Below are 19,876 nucleotides of genomic sequence, written 5' to 3' on the forward strand. Positions count from 1 at the left end.
ACCCAAGAGAACAATACTGTTCTGTGTTATCTTGTTTATACTTTATAATCATAAAATGTGTCTTTTAACTGTGTGTTCATAGGGGTGTAATTTTCAAAATTTGGGGGAAAATTGAAATATATATGTAACCCTAATACCCCTATTGAGGACCCCAGTACAATTTTGGGAAACCTCTCACAAAGTTGCTTTGTCCTGTTTTTCTGTCTCCACCTACACACCACCCACAGAAACCCTGGCAGCTTAAGTATCTGTCTCAGATTGTATAACCGCAAATGGGCCCCCAGCTCCTCTGAAAGTATTCAGGTCAATGAAAACAGCAAAGAACAGACTTAACATGGTAACAAATACAGATAGGATTAACATCTAGATCTTTGGAAAATCAAGAAAACCCCTTATAGTTGGCCTCCTCCCTCTACCCAGACTTCCAATAATTCTTGAAAATACCCCAGGTGAAGTTCCATCCAAGAGCAAAGATGGCTTACCCTGTTGGCTGGTGGCTCCTCCATGTGGTGCTGGCTCGTTTCTTCTGGGCAGCTCGTGCTGCTCTCCATCTAGGTTAGCAGATACCTGAGAGGTTTTTCCTCTCTCCTTCTGTCCCCTTTAACAGAGTATTCTCATCTTATCCAATATATTAAACTTAATAGTCAATTCAGATAATTTACATTTATCTGTATTTTTAAATCTATTTCTCTTTATATATCAACTGAAATAAGATAGAGGAACTTGCAGGATTCTAACAGTTCTTAGTTATGCCTAGTTTGTGAGAAATAAGCAAAAAGATGAGGAAAGATGGGACCATCAACATAACAGAAAGACAAAGAAAATAATGGTATGTTCTGGACTCAGCACTCTGTCTAGTATCAAGCATGTACAAAAAGCACTCATTAAGAGGAAATCTTATTGGTATTGTTATCTCTTGTTTTTACATGTGCTTTATTTCTAAATATATCTCTCCCCTTTTCCCACCTATAATAAAGATTTTAAAAGGGGGGGGGAAAGGCATTTCAGCATAGCCAACTAACATATCGGTCATTTCTGTCTGCATATGTGATGTTCCTTACCCATGGTCCACCAAGAAAAGGGAGTAAGATCTATTTTCTCAACCCTTCTCCAAGATCAAGCTTTGTCATCATAAATAGTGTTGTTTCATGTCTTTTCATCCTTTCTGTTGACATTGTGGTAGTCATTGTGCATATTTTCTTAATTCTGCTCATTTCATTCTGAAAGTACTCATTTAAAAAAAAAACTGAGAAAAGTAGAACTCCAAGTGCAATTTTTTTAAGGCAGAAAAAATACATAGCTAGTGATAATGACAAGGAGGCTAATGGTGGACAGCATTTATGTGGTGCTCTAAGGTTTGAAAAGTACTTTACTTTACATTCCCTCTCATTTGAGAGCTGCAGAAAAGAAGATAGGTGAGGAAATCATAAGAGAACACCTAGCATCTCTAAATAAGTTTAAGTCTTGTGTCCTGGACAAGTCACACCCCAGGTGGTGAAGGAGATTCACTAATGTAATCACTGAGGAATTAATCATGTCTGAAACATTATGGCGAAGAGTAAGACTCGAAATCCAGAGATGAGTAAATATTATTGGTGTATTAGGAGGGCAGAGTTTATAATCTCAAAGAGGATCATAAACATGTCTGAAAGGTTCGGAACCGCCGGATATAAGAAACTCTCAAAGTAGAAGGCAGAAGAATCAAAACATATATTTAGGCTCCACAGTAACCAACCCATGAACCAGCAACCCCATTTTGATATATTGATCAAAAGCTTCCAGGCCCAATAAGTATGCCTTGAAAGAGTAACCAGGAGGCTACAGAGAAGCATGATTGCGTAAAGCAAAATCATGCTTCCCCCTCTATGGTAAAAAGATTACCCACTGGCCTGAAGTCCTTGTTCAGCTTCCTCCCATAGGTCAGCTCTGCCACTGGCAGCTCCTGTTGTGGCTGTGGCTGTGGCTGTGGCTGTGGCTGTGGCTATAGCAGCCTCTGGCTCCAACGGGAGCTGCTTTTAACCATGCGGCTTCTGCGGGGGTGTAAGGTACGCCGGGGAAAGCACAGGTTCTTTCAATCTGCTTAAGCAAGGTGAAGGGGTTGACCAGGAAAGCACAGGTTCTTTCCACCAGCTTAAGCAAGGTGAAGGGGTTGACCGGGAAAGCACAGGTTCTTTCCATCAGCTTAAGCAAGGGAAGCAAGGTGAAGGGGCCGACAAGCTTACTCCAGTCCAACATACAAACAGTATTCAGTTCAGGGGAAAAAGCCAAACTAGTCAAGGGCACTTGTTGACTAAGTGCTAAGGAGCCCAGTTTTGGTTGCCAACACAATTGGTCTGATTTCTGGCCAAAGAGACAAGACAACCAGCAACCAGAAGTCTCCCTTGCAGAAAGAATCTAGGACATAAGATGGGGGCAAGCAAACTGATGCTACTTAGAAGTCCCTCTTGAGAGGCGCCTATCAGGTACAGTCCAGGGATAGAGAATAAAATAGGAAGGGGGAAATGGTTTCCAGTGGGCAATGTGGGTAAGCAGGAGCAAAACTGACAATTTGTGTTGAGGTGTCAGGGAGGTCTGGTCTCTAGGGGTATGGAATATCCAGAGTACAAGAGGTAGGCTTAAGTGACCCAGATTAGAGCAAAATGATAGTGCAATGGACAGCTTAAACCACTCATCTGCTTGGCTGTGGCTGTTCTGTTGGACCAATCCTTGAGAGCTGGGCTACATGGTTTAGCCCACTGCTACAGCCACCATCTAGAGGCTTGTGAATTTCATGTCAGTCCCAGGCAAAATTCTAGAATGGATTATTAAACACATAGTTTATGAGAATTTAGAAAGTAATATCTAGAAGCCAGCATGGGTTTACTAAGAACAGGTTCATGGAATACTAATTTAATTTTCCTGTGGCAGGATTAATAGATTAGGGGAATGCTGTAAAAATATCATATGTGGATTTCTGCCAGGTATTTGTCATGACTTCCCATGATGTTTATTGAATCACTAACTCTATGCTTCAGTCCAACTGGTTTATTAGCTATTCTTTCAATTATACATGCCATCTAGGCAGCTAGGTGACCTAATGGGTAAAGTGTTGGACTAAAGAGCCTGAAAAACCTGAGTCTGAGTGCTGCCTCAGATAGTAGTTATGTGATGCTTAAATAGCAATAGCTCCCACCTCAAAGAGTTATTGAAAGGATCAAATGTTAAGTGTGTGTAAAGTGTTTTACAAACCTTAAAGCATTTGATATATCTATATGCATATAAGCACATTATATATGTATATATATTGGCACCTATTATTATCTCCATGCTTTTGCATAAATTGCCTCCATGTCTGGAGTGCCCTCCCTCCTCACCATCACCTCTTAAGCACACCACCTCCTAACTGAAGCCTTTTCTTATCCCCTCAAATGTTAGTGCTACTTTCTTTCTGAAAATACAGCACATAGTTACACAATTATGTATTTATGTACACGCTGACTCTCCTTATAGGATGCAAGCTCCTTAGGCATAGGGTTTGTTTTATTCTTTGTCTCTGTGTTCCCTAGTACCTAGCACAACACTAGGGAGCCTACTTGCATAAAGCAAGCTCTCAATCCATGTTGGTTGAACTCAGTTGAATTGAATTGATAAGGGCAATACAGACTAGTGAGTAGGGATAAAAAATAGGACCTGAAGGAAAAAATCTTCCTGGAAAAAGAGGGTATGGGCTGTTGTGATCTGAGAGGGGCACAAAGATGTTCTACCGGGTCAAACCGGACTTCACCGAATAAGCAGGAAGGAGCCAGGAGAGACATGGCAACATTCCCAAGTGGGAAAGACTACATCACAGAGAGAAGATCCAGGTGTCATTGAAGTGAGGTCTTACCTCCCATAGCTTTCCCCCTCAGATAGGTGTCTCATGTCAAGGGCCTGCTAGCCACACCTCTTCCTCTCTGCTGCATTGGCATTGCCTGGAATCTGGACAATCTCCCTTTAGAAAATATGGTAAAATAAGGAAATAAACTAGAGCACATCCAGGTGGATTCATGATTGGCTGAATAAGCAAACCCCCAAAGTGAAGAGAATGAATCATCTGCCTGGAAGAATGCCTCTAGTGATAATCACAAGGGCTCTGCCCTTGATCCTATCCTTTCTAATGTCAATGATTGTTGACGTCGATGTTGATGTTGATATGAATGTCACCATTATCTAATTTGAAGATGAAAGGAATTTTTGGGAGGAATAAGAAAGTTTGGGGGTTATAAAATTAATATTTTGGATGATAGAATGAGGATCTCAAAAGACACCCCCCACCACCACACTAAGGAAAAAAACGCAATTGAACCAATGAGCTCATTCTAATGAGATGAAATTTAATGACAACAAGTATGTTAAAGTCCTGAATGTGGACTCAAAAAAAGCCAAGTGTGCTTTGGCAGCTGTGTGACACACGGATTGTAAAGAGCGGAAGCAGGAAGTCCAGTGAGAAGGCTATTACAGTAGTGAAGGAAAGAACTACCTGAACTCATGGGGTGGCAATGGCAGCAAATGCAAGAGCTATGGTGGAGGCTGAATCACCAGGATGTGGCTACTGAATGCTATAAAGAGGAGGGGAAATGGGCAAAGAGAAAAAAATGAACCCAAGTGAGTGGGAGGGTAGTGGTGCCATCAAAAGGAGCAAGTGATTTAGGAGGAAGAGTAGGTCGGAGAGGAGGAAGATGAGCTAGTACCTAATTCAAGCTTTTTCGATAAGAGAAATAAAAGTCAATCCATGGAGGAGAGAAGGGAAAGCAGCTTTTTTTCTTTGTATCAACCCCCCCCCCCCCCCCGCCAGCAAGCCTTGATGTCTCTACGGGCAGCAGCAGAGAATAGCTACGTGATGTTGTGTTCAGCTCCTCTGATTACTGATACCTCTTTCCATGACTCTTAATTAGACCAAGTTGTCTCCCAAGGGAATGTCAATTCAAAACAAACATCAGGTGATCTTAGCATGACTGAGGAGCTTGCTAATAGTTCGAAAGGACTGGCACCAAGGGATGTGTATTAGGCAAATGTCTTGATCCTATAATAGGGTAAGGGATGGATAAGTAGACCCACTAGTCCAGTCATGCAATTCATTATACAAAGACAGAACCATATTACACTCAGTTGATCTAATTATGGAGTTTATTGATAGCGCACAAACCAATGTAGTAGATAAAGGATATTGAGGCTGCAGCTTCCCTGCCTTACTACCCAGACTTCCTGAGAAATGATGCAAAACCCACAATAGTGACAGGAAACCTGCCCAGAATTTTGCAGGCCAGCCCTGAGTGGTCCAGGTGCTATTGAGTTTAGTTGAGACAGACCAAGGGAACTAGAACCCTTAATAAATGTACCAATCTGGCCTGTGAAGATCCTAGTCAGTTAGAAATATTCCAAGCAGAAGATCAAAGATCTAGAGCGGTAGGGACTTCAGAGGCCGTATAGTTCAATCTCTTCACTTTACAGATGAGGAAACTGAGACCCAGGAAGGCTAAGAGATGTGCCCAAGATCACACAGATAGCAATTATCATAGGAAGAATGTGAACCTGGGACCTCCGACTCCAGAGCAAGTGTTCCTTCCACTGTACCATGCTGCCTCCAAATTATAACTGGGAGAAATGAGCAAAGCAGGGCATGGTAGAATCTTTTAGGTCTTAGGGACTGCACTTAATGGATGTCTGACTCTAGCTATTCAGACTAAAATACTCTGTTCCTTGATTGATAATATACAAAGGTGCAGAACCCAGGGCTCCTTGCAGGTATGTTGCATTATTTCTTAGATAAGTTATCTGTTCACACAAACAAGCATGAAGCATAAATCTAAAATGAATACTGAGGAAATATGCTGAAGGTACTAGTGGAGTCATCATCTTTGGTACATCTTGGGTTTGAAGTTGGGGGCTGCACACTAAATTAGGAAGTTTATATGACGGTGGCCTCCTAAACCCCAGATGCGGAATCCCTTATGGATGGGATAAGGTTAAGGCCAAGGCCAAGATTTGCAGCACTGTTACCCAAATATACCATTATAGTCTGGGTCTTTTTCAGAACACTCCTGGACAGGGATCCCCATTCAGAGCTGCATTGGAAAGGATGTCTACTGCCATTCAAATGGGGATATCTCAAGATCTTGGAGAATCTCTCCTTTATATTGGCATCACTGATTCCTTGAAAGTCAGGATGATAATTCCATGGTCTGTGAGGGCAGACTTCCTCATGATCCATAAGCAGTGGCCAGCTTTGGGTGCGATCTCCTAATGCCTAGGTTGAAAATGGGTGGTTAAGCAGAGGTAATCCAGTGAGGTAGTCCATGGAGGAAAAAAAATTCTGTTGAAGGACTTCAATTGTAGAGGCTAGGCCAAGCAATGCCTAGCTAGTAGAAATATTCAAGCACATATGATTCTGAGGTCTCTTCCAACTTCAGATCTATGATACTGTCATACCCCCAAGGTCTGAAATGATAGGAGGAGGCTGCTATAGACAGTTTATCATATGGTAGCAGGAGGGTCCCTTCCCTTGGGGAACAAAATAGCCATTGCAATATGGGAAGGAGTGGTTCTACCTGGCACAATGGAACTTCATCCTCACTTAAGCAGCATCTCTTTGCTGTAGGTCTTTGCCAGCCTGTGATTCAGGACCACTTGTTCCATGAGTCTAGGCAATTGGAGGTTATGACAACTGTTGAAAAAATTCTTCAACCAGGGAAATGGAAAGAGAGAGAGAAAGGAAGGAAGAAGGGAGGGAGGGAGAGATGGAAGAGATGAAGGAAAGGAGGAATAAAAGGAGGGAGGGAAAAAAGGAAGGAAGGCAGCTTGAAACAAAAACAATATAGCTGATCATGAGATATTGAAAGGCAACCCCCCACACACACATCAGCTTGTCGCATCATCACCATCATCATAGCTAGCTTCTACAGAGTGTCTTAGCATTTACAGAGCATTTTACATGTGTTATCTCATTTAACTTCAGAATACTGAACTCCTAGTCAGGAAATAAAATTCTACCTCTAGCATTTCACTAGCTGTGTGTTCCGAAGGCAAACTACTTACCCTCTCGGAATCTCACTTTACCCATCTGCAAAAATGGAGGTGATAAAAGCACCTACCTCACAGGGCTGTTGTTAGGATAAAATGAAGTAATGTATGTAGAATGCCTTGTAAACCTTAAAGTACCATACATATGTGAGATACTATCACAATGAGCCTTCACAACAACCCTATGAGAGAGGCAGTATCATCATAATTTCAGAGAAGAGGAATCCGAAAGCTGAGAGGTACGATATATTGCCCACAGTCGTACTGTTAGTAAGCAGTAGAGGCAGAGACTTCAGTTCAGATCTTTCAGCTCAGAATCCAGTGTTCTCACCTCTATATGACAGATGCCTCTATCTCTGTATCATCCCTGGGGTTCAGCACAGCACTTTTCACACTATGCAAACCCGATAAATGTTTAAAATGACCACCCGCTCCATCACTGCAGAGCTATCCTTTCAGTCCTCCCTGAGAGACACCTCATCATAATCTACCAGTGGATGTCCCTAGTCTTTCTCCCTCTTCAAAAGTCTTTCTACATCATTATTCCATCATTACAGGATGGTTCTCCTTATAAAGACCAATTCTCTACTGGTATCATTGATCCTAAAAAGCATTCCCTCTTTCTTTCTACTTATTGGGTCCTTCCATGCTGTTTATAAACACATTCGGCCCTCTCATCTTTCAACTTAGCCCTATCATCTATTATAGTTAAAATATAATCCATATCACAAACTCCCCTCAAGTGTCTATTGTTCATAAGAGTTGCCACTGTTCAAGCCAGTACTTCAAAGTGATTTTCAAGTGAAATGGCCCTGGCTGGGCCTCACTGACAATAACTTGAGAGAATGAATATCAAACTGCTAGAAAATCAGCCAGAAGGGAGAAATCATAAATATGCCTCTTCCTTCCCCTACCACTCCTCCCCAGTGTTGGTCTTATTTCTCTCCTAACAGGAACTAGGAGTCTGCAAGGCCACATTCCTTTTTGAGGATACAACTTTCCTACCCAGTGAGGTGCAGATCCTGGAGACTCAGAAGATTGAGGCCATCCTGTATCCTGCTGATTTGTTGCCTTTGTTCCTTCATGCCCAGTTCCTGCCTCCCCCTCCCACATTATAAAATGGATCATATTAAAATCATATCAAAACCCAATTTTCTTCTAAATTTGCAACCCACCAAATCCAAACTTAATACAAGTATTCTTATAAAAGAATTCAAGCTAATCAACCCAAAATGGAAACAAATAGGAAAAAAAAGCAGAATCTGGGCATTCCTGAGTTTCCTATAAACAAAGACATTTATCTTGATCTATAAAGTTCAGTATTTTCTTCACTGCACAAATCTAGCAAGAATCGTTGGCTGGCAGACTGAGAACGTGACTCCAATGACCTATATGCAGTCTGTAAACTTTAAGTGCCAGATTCCAAAATCAATTTATCACTTCCCCCTCTTCCCTCTGGGAGAAGGAGTCCAGTTTAACAAAATTGCATCAGCAGATTAAGCTAATTTTCCTAAATGAAAACACTAATACACATGCCCTATTGTCACTTGTGGTTTTTGTTTTTTTTTAATTGACTCCAATTCATTTGTCTTCCCCCTTTCCCCTTGCTTAGGTTCTTTGGAAGCAACCTTATAAATCAATCCAACTATGGCATCATGGGAAGACAGGTAGGAGAGGAGCAAGATTCAAAGGAAAAGGACAATGTTACCATCCCCCTCCCTTTTCCCTCCCTGCCAAACCTGTTATGAACTTTGTATATATCTTGTATTTACTTGTCTGTCTACATGTTGTATTCTCCTGGTAGAATCTAAGTTCGTTGAGGTCAGGAATAGTCTTCTTGTCTCTGTATCTCCAAAGCTTGACATGATGCCCTGAACCAAGTAGGACCTCCAAGAGGACTTGCTGAATTGAACTGAGTCATGCGGGAGGCAGCTCCCATGTTGTCGTTTATCTTCTTAATGGAATGGCGCACGGAGGGACGAGGGAGACAGATAAAGTTCACCAAAGGGAAGTGGTGTTGGAGGGAGACACCTCTCTGTGAGACTCCAGAACAGCTGAGACTCTCTGGGACTTTCAGCCGATCTATCATTGCACGACTAGGACCTCTACTTCAAGGTCTGACTTTGTGATAACATTTAAGAAACTTCTAGCAAATAGCTGGGTTCTAGTCCTGGTTTTGCCACCAAGTAGCTGTGTAACCTTGGGCAGGTTACTTGGGTCTCAGTTTCCTGATCTGTAAATTGAGCATGTCAGCATAGCTACTCCCCCCTATCCCCATCCCTCAAGATTTCTTCTGACTCTAAAGCCTATGATCTTATGTAGGGCAAGGTTCCTTTCAGTTCTAACAGTCTCTGATTCAAAGCCAAAGGACTAGTGTGCTTCAGGCCAGCAAGGAGCATCCAAAGCGAGGCCAGCCTCCTGCTTCTCATGTCCTTTGGACCAGCAGTTCACACACACTTAGACTAATGGGTTTTAAAGTTGCTCTGGGGACAGAGAGGAGGAGGGTGAGTGGGCTAGTTTTGACTCTTCTGGGAAATTAGCAGATGTTGGTTTTATTTCTCCAGCTGCTACCTCCATATCAGTAAACTGCACTGAAGGCACTCCCCACATTCCTGATGATCACTGACCCCCAAGGGAGCTAGCTATGTACGTAGGCTCTGTCTTTGAGGTCTGTTGTTTATCCAGGGTGGGCAGGCACCTGAGCCAAGGGGAGCTGTAGACAATGAGACTATTCAGGGCCTTTAAGGTGCTTCCTTCTCTCTACCTATCATTCTTTGCTTCCTAGTCCTTTTTTGTTGTTCAACTTGGTGTGGGTGCGGGGAGTGTTTGAATCACCGGTAACAAGGGTATATGACTAAGGACGCTTGATAAGTATGCACTGAGGCAGGCAGCACTGCCTGGGCAAACCTCCCCCAAACAGTTCTACCCCCACCCCCAGCTTTGGCTCTGGTCTCTTCACTCTGCACGAACCAAATAGACAAACAGAATGGTGGGGTGGCTGCTGGTGTCCTGACACAGGGGTCTCATTATTGACCCGGGGCATGGAATTCTCTGGAGAAAGAGAAGGCCACATTTCCACATCTGAGCCCCAACCTGTGGTAAACCCACCTTTTATTCCTTTCTGTGAGTGTCATTTTCTAGCTACGTATGATATGTACCCAAGCTGCAAAGACGGTTATCATTTGGGATGATGGAAGTCCATCAAATAATCCCTTATTTTTCTGTTTTGTTTTCCGTAGCATTATTAGCATCATAATAATTCTGGCGGGAGCAATTGCACTCATCATCGGCTTTGGCATTTCAGGTATGTAATCTGTTAAATTGGGAGATGGAGAGTCCTCACTGACAGCCTATTCCCACTTTACCCTAAGATCCCCTTCTGACAGGTCTGGCCCTTCCGGGAGCAACCACACTCTCTGAGTGAAGGTCCTGGGGCTTGCAGCCAGTTTACCAAGTGGGTGACCTGGGGAGGCTATATGTTTAACAATGAGGCTTCCACTGATGTCTTAAGCAGTTCTTAGTCTTTGTTTCCTTATTTTAGACAAAGGCAAAACTCACTGTGGCCACTGTAGCATGCCGGTAACAGATGCCACCGCAGTGTGGATGACTGCTTTCTGAATGGAGCTTATGTTTCGAGTTACAGAAAGTCTCCTCTCCCTTCTGGTGGACAGGCTATTTCTCGGAAGCATCTGACACACATTCAACTAACATTAATAGTCAAAGAACCTGAATTGTGCAAATTGGCAAATATTCCCTGCTTTTCCTTTTCAGCTTAATACAGCCCATGTCTTGGTGTCTTGGGAGAGACCCCAGGGGTTGCCTAGTCCAGTGTTTACTACCTCAGTGTCTCCTCTGCAGTATTAATGAGAATTAGTCATAGTCTCTGCTTGAAGATCTCTATTGCCTCCTGGGGCAGCCCATTTCACTCTTGAAAAGCCTTACTTATCAGAAATGTTTTCTTCTATGGAGCCTAATTTTGCCTCTCTTCAATGTCCATCTGTTGCTCCTGGGTCTGTCCTCTGAAGCCAAAGACAACAAATCAAATCCCTCTTTCCATATGGCAGTCCTTCAGATATTTGAAGAGAGCTATTGTTATCTTCTCTGGGTTTTCTCTTCTCCAGGCTCAAAATCATCAACCTCTTTAACTGCCTGTCATATCGAAATTGTTTGCAGGCCCCTACCCCTTCAGCTCCCCTCCTAGGTTTGGGGTGTGGTTCATCAGTGCCCTTCCTAAGATGTCTGAACCAGAACAGAATGTACCATTCCAGCTGTGGTCTGATTCCGGCAGAGGACAGGCTCCGAGCTGTTCATTTCCTCCCATAGCCTGTGACAAAAGCTGTCCCTTCATCCCTTTCACTTTGCAGTTTCCACACTTGAGAATGATTTTCCTCTTCTTAGATGGCAGTGATCCTGGCAATGTACTTGTTCTAATGGCTATGACTCAGTCAAGGACTTCTATCTCCTTTCCCACAGCACCTGTTTCAGGTCTTAAGTACGGCGGTTCCATCAGCTGGCTGGCTGGCTAGATTGTAGGGTCCTTGAGGGCATGGATTGTCTTTTGCCTCTTTTTGTATCCCCAGCACTAAGCATAGTACTTTACACAAAGTAGGTACTTAATAAATGTTGATTGATTGATAGACAATGCAGCCTTTGTTGATGTAATGTCCCTTTTTTCTTGAATTCTCATCCAAATTTTACCCATAAATCCTTCATGGGATGTACATGTTTAGTTCTGTTTCTAACTTAAGAAGACTTAATTTACTACTTGGCAGGCCTTTATTGTCTTTTATTCTTCCTATATGGCTGGCCCATCTCCTTTTCTCAATAATATATTTTGCTCGACTTTTTCTATGTGGTTAGTCCCAGATAATGTAGGACAGTCTGCTCATACCCACCATCTGTTTCTCCATTGCCCTTCAAGCTGTTTCCAGTTTTAGTCCTTTTGTGATCATGACATCCCATGATTTGTACCCATAGAACATCACCCAGAAAATTGTGGTGTTAAAAAGATGGATTTTTTCAGTGCCAAAGTGTTTGGGAGCACCAAAAGCACTCTGCAATTTCCCAAATGCCAGGAAGCCTTAAGCTCCCCTCCCTTCCCTCATCTGAGCCCATGAATAATGAGGTCACTATAACACTGTAAATATTCTTCTCTAAATTGGCAAAACATTATATGGGAAGCATTTTCTCAAGAGCTCAGTTACTGGGACTTCTGAAGAAGTTTCCAGCCTTCTTTTTGATCCTCAGGCCACCAAACTGCAGCGACTGACTTCTTAGGTGGTTGTTATTCCGCATCAGGCTGAACTACATCAACTTTCCTCTTGACATATACATATAGATATGTATATGTACATATATCCTATATATAACATATATCATAACTATATATATATATCCTATACTATATATCCTTTTGAACCATTACTGGTTTTCAGGATTTGAATATGAGTATCCTTTGTTGCAATAAATAATATAACTTTAGTTAATAGTGGCTAGCATTTATATAGCACTTCAGGGTTTGCAAAGCACATTACAAACATTTTCTCATTTGATCCTCACAACCACCTTGGGAGGTGCTGTTATCTTCATTTTACAGATCAGGAAACTGAGGCAGACAGAGATTAAGTGATGAGTAAGAGTCACACAGCTGGTAATAGTGACTCGATTAGATGTGAACTCCAGGTTCAGAACTCCTGACTCCAGGTCCAGGATTCTGTCCACTGCACCACACAGTGGCCTTCAACATTCTAAAGAAATCATGATTTCATAGGTGTGGGCAGGTGGTTCCTAATCACTGAAGAGCACAACCCATCCAGCCGTTCTCATCCTATCTGTGTCTTTTTTGACCAGGTCTTTCCAGAAATCCTCCCCACCAAGGATCTACCCACCTGCTGGGCTGGGGGGATTCCTCTCCTTACTTGAATATTATATGAAGTCAGTGGAGCTCTCAGCTACTTAATGTGGCGTCTAAATTGGTTGAGGCACTCTGATGTCCACAATTTTTTTTTTCAAATTCAACTCCATTTTAGTAGTTTATTCCCATATTTGTTCTCTTGAACAAGTATTTCTTAAGTTTCTACAACATGTCGGGCATTTTGTTCAGTGCTAGGCATGAAAGACAAAAAGAAAGCAGTCCCTGCCCTCCATGAGCTGATGTTTTACTGAGAGGAAACAAGTGTACCGAGATAAGTATATGAAAAGTAAATACCAAGTACCTTCAGAGGCTGGGAGGGCACTAACTAGGAGGGATCAGGACAGGCATCGTGCGGGAGGTGCCTCTTTGGCTGAGGCTTTATGGATACTAGAAATCCAAGGAACAGAGACAGAAAGGGACAACGCTGTAGGCCCAGGAGAAAGCCTGTCCTAAGGCCCAGAGAGGGGAGATCCTGGACTGGGGAAGTTCCAGTAAGCCCAACTGGCTGGAATCCAAGGTCGAGCAATGAGAAATGTGAAGAAGATAGACTGGAGCCAGATTGTGATGGGCTCTAAATGCCAAATGAAGGAGTTGGTAATGTATCCTAGAAGCAGTAGGGAGGCCTGAAAGTTTCTTGTGGAGGGGAGTGAGATGGTCAGGCCTGTGCTTTGGTAGAGTTAACTCGGCAGCCATACAGACACTAGATCATACATCCATTGATTTAGAGCTAGAAGGCACCTTAGAGGCCATCTTACTCAGTGTCTCATTTTCCAGATGAAGAAACTGAAGGTCAGAGACACTGTGACTTGCCTATGGCCTCCCCGCTACAAAGAATCAGAGGTAGTATTTGAACCCAGGACTCTAATTATTGTGCCACAGCCTCTCTGATAAGATAGGGGAAGAGACTGGAGGCAAGGAGGCCAAAGAGGCCATTGTAACAGTCTGGGAAGGGGTAGGGCTGAACAAGGGTGTTGGGCAGGGAATATCCCCAACACTTAGCAAAGAATCCCAATAAATATGTATGGAGCTCTTACCCTGTGCAAACACAGTGTTGGGCACCCTTGCAAGCTCAAAGCTCATATTTGTTTTTGCTACTCCTCTTAGTTTGAGACTTAATTAACATTGATGTTCATTCCATCTGCCACAGTATTAATGAAAGCAGTAAATGGGGCCCGAGCCCACAGCACATCCCCGTGGCTCACCACAGGTGCCTGTTTTCAATCATTATGTCCGCTCTAAGAAGTTTCACTTCATTTCCTACCTGTGGGCTCAAGGCCAACCCATTTAAATTAATTTGGTGAATAGCACTATTACTGAAATTGAGATACATCATTACCATCTCGCTCCTTTCATAAGCTCTACTAATTGCCTATTTTTATCCAAAAAGCAATCTGCTTTCGTCCAGCATGGCTGGTTCTTTATAAACTCCTGCTATGCATAGCTACATTACCCTCAAATTGACAGATGTTTTCTCTTAGTAATATTTGTTCCATTATTATAATAAGAATTGATGGGGACAGGCACTTCCTTCTCTTTCATCAACTAGCTCCGTCAGTGTCTCTGGGTTTGGTGGCTCTATCTTCTCCAACTATCTCCTACTCCCATTGTCACCTTTGGCAGAACTGGGACCAGACCAGAAATTGGCCTAGATTTAATCATTATAATGATGATAATAGCTTACATTTTCATAACATTACAGAGTGCTTTATAAAAACACCATCCATTCTGAGCCTTGCAAACAACCCTGTGAGGTAGGTCATGAAAGTATTTTTATTCCTGTTTTAGAGATGAAGAAACCAGGACTCCAGGAAGTAAAATAAGTCACACACTATGACATCGCTAACAAGAGACAGAGTTGAGGTTTGAACCCAGCCCCTTCCATTCCAAGACCACTGCCCTTTCTACTTGCTACCATTTTCCTCATGATTTCTTACAGGGAATGTCAGTTCTCGATTATTCAACATCTCTGGCCAGTCATCATTCAGTCTCTGCTTTACAGAGCTAGGGGAGGTGAGATGCCCCAAGGCAGATCTTTCTGGTTTGGGAATGGCTTTAATTCAGTGCCATGAATGACCACCAAACTCAAGTGCATCTCTGGATTCAGTGCGTTCACTCTCTGCTAAGTTGTCAGAGAAGCTCCAATTGTTCATAATTGTTACTAATACTTGTGTAAATTAGTTTGCAAAGTGTACAGCTCAGCAGAAAACAATGCAAGGACTATATTATGGAAACATCAAATATCAGCAAGAATTTTTCTTGCTGTTCTCAGCAGTACAGAAATGTGCCCAAATAATTCAGAAGGGTTTTTCATGCATCTGAAGAATGATGCAAAAATCTCATGCCAGGAGGGCCTTTTGTTCAGAGAAAGAATCAGACTTGATGACTTCTTGGGTTCCCCCTTTTAAAAACTCTGAGGTTCACTGTAGCTTCAAGTTGTGAATTGAATTTCAACTTCTCCTTCTTTGCTTCACACTTCTAAAGGAGATGACGATGATCATTGAAATGGGTAGAGAAGGACAAGCTAGCTACCCAGAGGTAATTGGGGGCAGTAATTTACGTGGTGTTCTCAGCTTTTCCAGTTTGCATTAGGTGAAAATTCATTCATCAATGCATGATTTGTTGACCTTGAAATAGTTTTATCTTAGCTTTCACTTTTTGTAAACCGACTTCATTGTGTATTTATTAATCCCTAACTGTGATTTACTATGTGATTTACTAGAAAACATACTGGGAGTTGGGAAACTTGGATTCAAATCCTAGCCCTGCTAATACTTTGTGTGGCTGGGGACAAATCATTTAGTTTCTGTGGCCCTTAGGTTCTTCAACAATAAAAGAAGGAGAACAGATGAAATGATATAGAAGACCCCTTCCACCTCCAAAGGTCTCTTCTACTAGTCTAGGCTCCTAAACACAAAGGCAGGACATCTGAGCTCCTGCTGGCTATGACCCCCATTCAGGATGGAATAGTGCCCCATGGTCACCTAATGCTTGTAACATATGTAAAGTACTTTTGTATTTCTTATTTTACTTGATCAGGACAATGGCCCTCTGGGTTTAGGAGCACATGAGATATTATTGCTGTTTGACTAATGAAGAAAGTGAGCGCCAGAGAAATTGAACGCCTCGACCAAGGTCACACAGAGCAGGTTCTGCTCACTACTCCTATGCTCTGCTCATTGGGCCATGTGGTCTCTCTGTGCCCTCATTTTTCCCGTAGTGAAAATAGATGTCTTTGTTCCTCATCAAAAGGGAGGTTGTGAGAATGACTTTAGAGGGATTTTGTAGATACCGAAAGAAAAGTCTTTTTCATTCAATTTAGAGATCAGAGATCCTCATAGGATCACAGACTGAGAGCTGAAGGGACCTCAGAGGTCAACTGATCTAATGCTCTCGTTTCATAGATGAGGAACCAAGGCCCAGACAGATTAAATAACTTTGTCTCAGTCACACAGGTATCAGAATTAATAATCTCGTGCTTTCCATGCCCATTTCTCTTCAAAGATCCAGGCCGTGACTCATTCAAACCAGCCCCTACCCCAGCTGGAAGCATCCTTTCCCTCCACACATTTTCCTAAAATACTTTGTCTGGATCGCTCCTTTGTCCCCATCACAAGCTTGTATTATACTTACTTGTGTATGTGTCCTATTCTTCCCACCCCGATTAGATTGTAAGCTCCTTCAAGTCACAGCCAGGCCATTTTTAAAATCTGTGCATCCATATGACTTAGTACAGTGTCCTACCCCACCCAGTTTTTAGCCCTGTGGCTGGTCATTTGTGATCCTATGGAGTCTGGTCTATGTCAGACAGTCCACCCACTGTTTATCCTCCTACCTATGTAACCTTGCCAGGATCTTTTTAGGTCATAATCCACTTCCAGAATATTGCCCTCACGGGCCCTCCCCTTCCAGAGAGCCTTCCTTGCCCTTTGGACCACCACTGCTTCTGCTCACTCTTTAGTAGAGACCAATACCAGTTCTTAAAATATATTCTGGAATCAAAACTGTCATTGTTGGGGGTGGGGTGAGATGGTCTCAATCCTTTCCCATTCCAGCTTGACATGCTTTGATTTTTTTTCCCCATTTTGAATACTAGCCTTGTTTGAACTGCTTCTTTTCTCTCGGGCTTTTTCTATTGTTTTCATCTTAGTCTGAGTCTTTAGGGGTCTCTGACTTTCTTCCATTATATAAATAGGACAGGACAGGACAGAATGAACAGAATAATGTCAGAACTGGAAGCAACACTAGAAATTATCTAGTCCGGCCCATTCATTTACAGATGAGGAAGTGGAGGTCCAGAGAAGCGCATTTATCTGACCGGTGTCACACCACTGGTTAGAAGTAGAGTCTCGTTCTGTGACTTCCTAGCCCACTGCTCTCTCTCCTGCATTTTGCTTCCCTCTCTCTCTTGATCTTGACAGTGCTTTAAGGAAACCTATGGTACATTGGAAAAAGCACGAAATTTATAGTCAGAGAACCTGGGTTCAAGACTCATCTCTGTCATTTGCCTACATGACCTTGAAAAGTCATCTGTGCCACAGGCTCTGTGACATGAGAGGGGAGTGGAGGGAAAGGATAAGGAGCCCTTTAGGGACTGTTGAGCTCCAAATCTGTGAACTAATATCTTTAAAACCTTGTCTTCTCTCTGAATTTTAGCCAGCTTTCTTATCTAACTTGATGAATAGTGGGTGATCCTGAGACATCTTCCTTTGACAACACTAATATGAGAGCAATTAGATTTTAAAGAATCCGACTCTAGACCTTTACAAGTACATTGGTGCTAGTCTAAGGCTAGACTTAGAAATGACAATTCTTTATACATAGAATTACCAAGGATATCTCTCAGAAAAAAATCCAACGTACTCAAAGGAAGGTGCTAATCACAGTCATGTGTGAAGAAAACCTGCCCGTACTAGCAGGTGGTCATCACAAGAACTATTTGCTTTAAAAGATATCTTTGTAAATCTTTGTAAAGCCTGGTATACAAGTAAATAATATATTCTTTTTTTAACAACAAAAGTAAAAACACCTTGGGATTCAGTAAGCTGCTTAACTACACACTTTCATTCAGCTATAGTCTCAGTTTTATCAAAAGCTACTGAAAGCTAATAATAATATTAATGACTATGTTTGTGCTTGAATGGATCTATGATGCTATTGATTAGATATTCCCTTCAACAAGGCAGATCACAACCCACGCATACTTTCCAGAATGCACAACTCTCGCTTATGCCTTCCTGTGGCTTCTTCACGGGGGTTCTAACGTGCTGGGGGCCTTGCCCGAGGTCTCTGAATATTGTATAGGTGCCAATGGAGGACAGGGGCCGTCCCTTGTACCACATCCACTCTTTTAGTTGAGTATTTCCGGGATGATATTTTCACGCTGATGTATTGCAGCATCTTCACACCCACTGTGTGGTATCACCCACAACTTTATTATTCCCGTTTCACAGATGAAGAAATTGTCCAAGTTAATTCGGGTGGTGAGAGATGAGAGAAAGTAGGCCTTTTCCTTCTCAGATTCTATTTCGGACTGTCCTTTTGCCTTTTTTGCATACTATGGAAGTACATGGACAACTTCTGGACCATATGAAGACTACACTTTTACTCCGAGTTGCTTTGTATTTGGCCTCAGAGTTCAGAGTAGTGGTACGGCTGGGTCAAAGGGCATGCCTAGTTTTATGACTCTTTGGGCATAGTTCCAAATTGTTCTCCAGAATGGTTGGACCAGTTCACAATGCCACCAACAGTACATTAGTATACCTGTTTTTCCATAGCGTTTGTCATTTTCCTTTTCAGTCATGTTAGCCAATCTGATAGGTATGAGGTAATGCCTCAGAACTGTTTTAATTTGCATTTCTCTAATCTATAGTGACAGAGTATTTTTTGTGTGACTATTGATAGCTTTGATTTCTTCTTCTGAAAACTGCTTGTTCATATCCTATGACCATTTGTCAATTGGCGAATGGAGCTTATTTTTACAAATTTGGCTGAGTTCCCTACATATTTGAGAAATGAGGCCTTTATCAGAGAAATTTGCCATAAAAATTTTCCCCCAGTTTTCTATTTTCCTTCTAATTTTGGCTACACTGGCTTTGTTTGTGCAAAACCTTTTTAATTTCATGTAATCAAACTTATCCAATTTACTTCCCATGATCTTTTCCTTCTCTGGTTTCATCTTAAGCTCTTCCCTTATCCACAGATCTGACAGGTAAAATTTTCCATGCTCCCCTAATTTGCTTAGATATCACCTTTTATGTCTAAATCACGTACCCATCTTGACCTTTTCTTGATATAGTGTGAGATGTTGGCCTATATCTAGTTTCTGTCAAACTGCCCTCCAGTTTTCCCAGAGTGACTCTAAGTATTGATCTAAAATCTAAAGAGCAGGAGAATTAAGAGGTAGGTGTGCTGGATTTAGCTACCAGAAGTCCAAGAACTCTTTAAGTAAAACCTTCAAGCACGTTAGCAAGCAAGGGCTGATCACAGCCAAATATAAATAGTTTTTGTCACCTAAAATCACACTTTTAACTGTGTGACCTTGGGCAAGTCACTTAACCCCAATTGCCTTGCCTTTCCACCTCCAAAAAAAAAAATCACACTTTCCTAAGATCAAGACTTTGCACTAACCAAAGAATTTTTACAGTCTTCAAGATTTACTGTGATCTGACTTAGAACACCCAGAATACTGGCTTTGGCAAATTTTTCGTAATACAAAGCTCAAATGAAGCTAAATTTGTCTTGATTTCTAAAAGGTAAATAAGACTTTTTTTGGAAATGGATGTGATAACACAGTATTTTTCAGAAATTTCTATTTTCAAATAATGCACATTCTCATTTCTTTTAAGAGAATTCTCCTTGGTTTTATACATTATCATCCCTACCCTCTGCCTTTGGAGAACTCTGTGGTTTGCACCATAATAGTGC

General features: G+C 42.0%; 1 protein-coding gene across 1 annotated transcript in view; it reads left to right on the forward strand.

Moving 5' to 3' along the window:
- The window catches only part of VTCN1 (V-set domain containing T cell activation inhibitor 1), a 94,925-nt gene that overhangs the window by 66,417 nt on the left and 8,632 nt on the right, over nucleotides 1-19,876 (forward strand). The window contains 1 exon segment of the mRNA XM_036768181.1: nucleotides 10,278-10,342. Coding sequence (XP_036624076.1) covers nucleotides 10,278-10,342 — 65 coding nt within the window.

Source organism: Trichosurus vulpecula, chromosome 7 (assembly GCF_011100635.1).
Source record: "Trichosurus vulpecula isolate mTriVul1 chromosome 7, mTriVul1.pri, whole genome shotgun sequence".
NCBI classification, from domain to species: Eukaryota; Metazoa; Chordata; class Mammalia; order Diprotodontia; family Phalangeridae; genus Trichosurus; species Trichosurus vulpecula.